Consider the following 6,131-nt stretch of genomic DNA (forward strand, 5'->3'; position numbering starts at 1 on the left):
TGATTTGCAAAGTATTTTTATAGCTCATGGTAAACCACAGTCAAACCCCTCTATGAGCCATAACAGGCAGAACAGACAAATTAGGAGAGAACAGACATTCTTCCTGAAGTTTACCTGAGCACCCATGATACAGCTATGAGCCAGGGCTAGCTGGATATCTGCCACTTGACTGTCAAAGTTATCCTATACTCTTTACCCCTAGGGAAGGCTGGGGAGAGGCAGAACCTGGTATCATCATCATGGAAGTAACTCTTCACTGCTGGGCTCAGATGGGCCAATCTGAGCAGCAAGCAGATTAAGTATTTCCTCCTGTCTCTAACATGCACCTAACATCTCTGACAAAGATTAGATATTTCTCAACTACAACAATAAACAAAACATAACACTTACTTCCACAATACTTTTCTGTCATACTTCAGACTGGCTTACATGTAAAATCAGTCTTATTTTCCATATGTAAGAACTGAAGCAAGATCCAAGATAAAAATACATTAATGACAGGATCACAACTTCATATTCTTGAAAATGTATCCCTTGCAGAAATCACTGTACAATCTTCCTCTCTATGCACATACACTGATAACTGATATCAGTATTTACTGTTGGAACCAGTTGGGCCTCTTGCTTGTCCAAGTATTGATCCAGAGAGTATTTTCAAACTTAGAGAAAACGTCGAGGCTTAACCTGGACATAGGGTTTGCGCCATAGCTACTTTGTCCAGATACTGCTAAGCAAAAGCTATAGCTACACAAGGGAAATATCCTTTGCTAGATTTGCTTGTTTAAAGCAGTGGGTCACTAGAAGCCGCACTGCTTAGTCTTAGTCACCAGCTGACTCCTGCAGGATCAGCTTCCCCTCTCCCCCGGAATGCTTCTTCCTTCACCTGGCCTTAAACCAACACTGTCTCCTTTCTCCTCACACTCCTCTGCCCTTCCTCTTGACTCTGTGAAGCTGCAGAGAGGCTACCGCTGTTAGTTAAGTCCAGAGCTCACACTGACACTTGACATTGCCCAGCACAGCCACTTGTTGCAGATTTTGTGCAACCCTGGCTGCAGCACCGGTAGCGTGCTGGGGCCAAAAACAGCCAGGCTCCAAGTGCTTTCCTGCACATGGGGCTTCTCCCCAAATGGAGTTTAGGGAACACCTGTACCCCAGGAACATGAGCACCTTTTCTCCCAGTTACTAAGACTGGAGAAAAAGAAGGAGTGACACCACCACCTCTCCAGACTGCAAATATTTAAATACATTTTCCTTATCTAACAAATACCATAAACCATTTGACAGTTACTTCTGTGCAACTCATTTCAGTTACTGCTTTTGCTTTACCCCCACATATAGAACAGCGTACATATACAAACACACACACATCCACATGTAAATAAAATCAGACAAAGAAGTTCACATATTTTAAGGCCTGAAGGGAACACTAAATTTTTGTAGCCAGACCTCCACCATAGTCACAAACATCACTCCTAATTCCCTCAACAGAACAATTTTTTCTCTACCACTACGTAAATGGATTCTGTCAAATTCTACCAGCTTATAGGTAAGAACACCCCTGAAGGCAAAGCTTTAGCACCACATATAGCAATACAACATGTTTTCCATGTGCATGGAGATCAGTTATGATTGCTCTAGGGAAACATATGTTTAAGATTTTGCTGATTTTTGGAAGCTTGGTCAAAATGTTGCACTCCTCATACTTGTAGATTAAAACTGGAAGCTTCATCTTTGCTGGTCCTTCCAAAGACCTTAGCAAGCCTACAGCAGGACAAAATGGGAGAATTCTTTGATTTCATTTCCTCCTGCCAGAAACCAAAGCATGCATGACTTGCTACTAGTTACTGTCACTGTCTTTGTGTATTCAATCACAACTGTAAATGTCTTTTACAATAAACACATTGAAATGGGTTTTCTCAAGTGAGAGAGGCAATGAAGATTGCTTAGATGTTTTTAAACCGTGCTAAGGAGAAGGAAATTACGAGAAAGACACAAGAAGTGTGGGAAACCATGCAATAAATCCTACCGTGAAGCTGTTGTTGACATTCTTAGTGCTGGATTCTGCCACGCTGGCATCTGTCAGATCCACCTCATCGAAAATAATGGACTGGAAGGAAAAAAAATCAAAATTCTAATGAACTAGTGAAACCAGTGTATAAGCAGCAGACCTAAAGGGACACGTCAGTATGTCTGTGGAGCAAGGCTCAGCACTAACGTGAAGGACTCAAGAGTTCAGTTCCATACACTGGTACTCAAATTTACCTCTGTCTTCAGTTGGGGAACACAACGATTTTACATTTACTATGGGATAGTTTTTAAAAATAATTTTGTAGGCTTGGCTCTTGTGAAAGGAGCCAGACTAATATCTAGCGGACTGTCTATCAAGGCACTAGCCTAGATGTAGAGTAGCTCTGACTTATAAATCCTTGCCTTCTCCTCACCATGTCCTCTTTTCATTCATACTTTCTCCTTCTATTTTAGTTTCTACTGATTCAGAGCCCACTCCCTAAGAAAACAAATTAGAGAGGAGGGAAAAAAAGGACAGAACAATTAGTATCACAGGTCCACATGATGTTTTACTCAAAGAACAAGGATTTCAAAGTGTGAGGCAAAACACAGAGAACCTCTAGTCATGATAAAACCTGAAGACAAAAGCTTCCAGAGCAGTTACTTTTTTCTGGACTGAGCTCTGCCTTCTCACAGAGACCATCCTGCCTCTAATGACCCAATACTGATGTTTTTCCCTTCGGCTCCTATGCGTTGTCATGACCTCACCTTTGCAGTTTTTGCATAGTAGAGCGTTCGTCCACGCAGCTTAAAATAGCGTCTCTTCCAGCGCTGGAAGGAGCTGGTCTGTTTCATCAGCATCCCCTCTTTTATGATCGTCTGCAAAACAAGGAAGGGAGAAGGGTGAAGTAGGAATTCTGTTTTCAGGCATCTTTTACTCTCTCCCACTGTACATCAAAAAAGACTGGCGCTGGAGAACTATAATCCGAGTGCCCTCTGCTGGAAATACTTAACAAATTCATTCAAATAAGCAGGCTAGCTTATCAAGATTAAACTACCGCAACACATAACCCACACTGGGGTAGGGTTTTATCCTCATCTCCACTGCTATCCTGATATGAAAAGAAGATAATAACTTATGACTGTTTGAATGAGCTTCTCAAAGTTTAACAATGATGCAGGAAGCATAACAGTTAAACTCACTGAGGTCGGATTTCAGTCGCAGGTAATCATGCCTTTCAGTTAATTAGCATTGGATTAGAAGCACATACACACCACAGTACATCAGCCCTATCTCTCCAGTTCTGCTTTGTGAAATTAGCAGTATCTACCTGGCACAAAACTAGTGAGCACCAGGCACACAGGGTGAAGAGTGAAACTAGAGCGAGGAAGGAACTATATGCAACTTCAGCATTTGGTATTCTTCAGATAGTCTTGGCCCTGCCTCAGTACTCTCTGGCTAGCTGCCATTTCCCAGGGCTGGAGTGCCAAAACTGTCTACACACACTGCCTTTTTTTCTTTTTTTTTTCCTTTTCTTTTCTTTTTCTTTTTCTTTTCCTTTTTTTTTTTTTTTTTTTTTTTNTAACTGCTTTAGAACTAGACGGACACACCAGCATTATGCGGTCCTATATGCTCGCTCACATACTATGCATAGATAGGGGTATATATTTAATCCACATGCACTTCATCCTGCTTTGTCAAATACATTTTATTAATACCTTTGCTTACGACAGAGACTGAACACCAACAGCTAGAGCAGAATAATCTCAAAAAATTGCAGCTCAGAAGGACAAAGAGCAGAGAATTCAGAGCTGAGGCTTCAGCCCCAAATTACTGATTGAACGTATTGCTAAGAATAGCAAATGATGTTATATGATGCCCCAGTGTTTCAAGAAAACCACTTTCCTCCCAACAAACGTAGTCTCTAGAAACTCATTTCTCACTGATGGAGCCCCATGTTTAACACACAGTTAAAACACAGGAAACAAACAGTCCGACAATCTTGTAAGACAGGTTAGTCCGTATCTTGATGCCAGGAAAATGACACAGCTTTAACATACCAGAGGTTTCAGTGCAGCTCAGGTTCAGAACAGAGTCAGGTCAACTGATGAGTATCAGTTAATTCAGAAACACAGCATTACATGTACAGTGCCAGGCTACTGCAGAGCACGAAATAAATGCTCTTACTGATCCAAAGGCTTTAGGTTGTTTTAGAAATCCTTTCCAGGGCACTAAACTTGCTTTTAAAATGCTATATATATTTCTAATGCGGGCCTTTCCTTTTTGAGACAGCTGCAGATTTTGATACTTTCCACACACACCACTCCTTGCCAAGCTCAAAGTTTCCTCAAAAAGCACTTGGAAAAAAAGTGCTGACTATAAGAAGAACCATCCGTCTGACAGCCCATGCCTCTCTCTTGCTCGACTGAGCCATCTTCAAACTGGCCTGACGGATATCAGGGCCTGGACCACCACAGTGATGCTAGCACTCACACATCAGGTGGAAAAAGGTGGGGTCCCACATAAGTTGAGCCCTGAATGAAAGATGCAGGCCTCTGCAGCTGTTATAGAGCTACCTCGACTAAGGTAAACATGCTTCAGAGATGTTTAGAAACAAGTTTGCAAGGTAATTTAGAGCTGGTGCTATATGCTGCCATGCAAAGATCTGAAACTCAGCTCTGATCTCAACCTGAAGCTTCCCAGTAAGGGAAGATGGAGTTCCCAGACTGAGCCAACAGCATCCTCTGCTGAACCACCCCCCAAGGCTAGGCCAAGGTTAAAGGCACTCATGCAGGGCGAGGAAACGTGCATTCGCTCTTCCACAGACTTTTTCCAAGATCTCCAAAAGTCATTTTCACTCTCTATGTCTCCATTTCCCAACTGCCAAATGGAACAAACTGTACTGCCTAACTCTGTGGAGTCCTACGAGCATATATACGGCCTATCTGATGAGGTCCTTTAGGCTGCAGCACCTGTGTATCTAAGATACCGGTAAAGCAGCAGCCTATGAATTGCTCTGCTAAAGAAATCACGCGTTTCTGCAGTTCGCTTTAGCCCGAAGGGAAGGAAGTGGGAAAGTGGCAAGAGATTTTCCAGATGAAGACAGAGACATGGAGAGATCTCTCTGCATTCCTTGGACAAACACACATATAATTAAAAAGTGAGACAGAGAAACTAGCTACTGAATTCTGAAAAGCCCTGAACCGAGGAATTAAAAATCCCGAGGAAGGCTCCCAGGATGCAAAGCCCAGAAATACCAAGTCAGCCAGGAGCCTGATCAAAAAATAGCAACTTGCACAAAAGCATTTCAGGAGGATGTTTCAGAGCTCTGTTGCTATGCTTATTCAAAGACAGACTTCAGCTGGGGTCAGCCAGAGCCCCGCACTCCCCACGCTCCAGCAGCGGCGCTCCGGCTGCTCGAGCTCTTGCCCAGCCCACCAGCACAGTAACTCACAGCGAAACACTGCCTCCGCTTTGCCTCGGTTCCCACAGCTCCCACCTGCCACGCTCCGCTCCCGGCGGAGCCGCGCGCCGGCCTGCTCCCTCCGCCTCACCAGGGGTCACTCACCTTTGCACAGGACCTGCATGCCTCCATTCCTCCTTCCAACAGCACTTTCTTTTTTTTCCCCCCTCCCCTCTTTTTTCAAACCAAAAGGCAACAACCCAGTGGTCACCTTGCCCCTCCCTAAGCAGCAGTTTATGTCACTTGCCAGTCTCTGTCTACAGAAAACCTCACAGCTACATAACTCGGACATGAAAGGCCAGTAAGAAGCGAGCTCTTGTGCTCTCGTGTGCACGCAGTGCTCAGAGAAAACAAGCCTCTGGTTCAGAGCTGCCCATCTCTGCACGAGAGCTGCTGTGCTATTTATAGACACACAGCTCAGTAAAGAGTTTGGTGGGTTTGGGCGGAAAGGACTAGAGATAAGATCAAGATGACTTTATAAAATGATTCAGACATCGCTGCTGCCTTTCTCCTCCTCTATTTTAATTTTACAGCCAAAGGACTTGCTACTTGCAGAGGAATGCAACTGAGGAAAATTAACTGGGGAAAGGACCTCAACCTGGCAGCAAAGTGACACTGAATGAAATAAATGGGGGGAGCAGAATAGTTGCTTCTTCTCCT

The 6,131-nt window shown here is 43.7% G+C and overlaps 1 protein-coding gene across 2 annotated transcripts in view; it reads right to left on the reverse strand.

Moving 5' to 3' along the window:
- DGKD (diacylglycerol kinase delta) overlaps window positions 1–2,883 on the reverse strand; it is a 43,296-nt gene extending 40,413 nt beyond the window's left edge. For both annotated transcript variants that reach the window (XM_085315286.1, XM_085315287.1), the window contains exons 1-2: window positions 2,776–2,883; window positions 2,027–2,107 (exon numbers count right to left, since the gene is read on the reverse strand). In XM_085315286.1, the coding sequence (XP_085171412.1) occupies window positions 2,027–2,107; window positions 2,776–2,868 (174 nt within the window). In that variant the 5' untranslated portion in view covers window positions 2,869–2,883. The remainder of the gene's footprint in view (window positions 1–2,026; window positions 2,108–2,775) is intronic.
- Window positions 2,884–6,131: the final 3,248 nt, after the last annotated feature.

The sequence above is a fragment of the Rhea americana genome, unplaced genomic scaffold (assembly GCF_003343005.1).
Source record: "Rhea americana isolate MKP2758 unplaced genomic scaffold, rheAme1 scaffold_426, whole genome shotgun sequence".
In the NCBI taxonomy this organism is placed as follows: Eukaryota; Metazoa; Chordata; class Aves; order Rheiformes; family Rheidae; genus Rhea; species Rhea americana.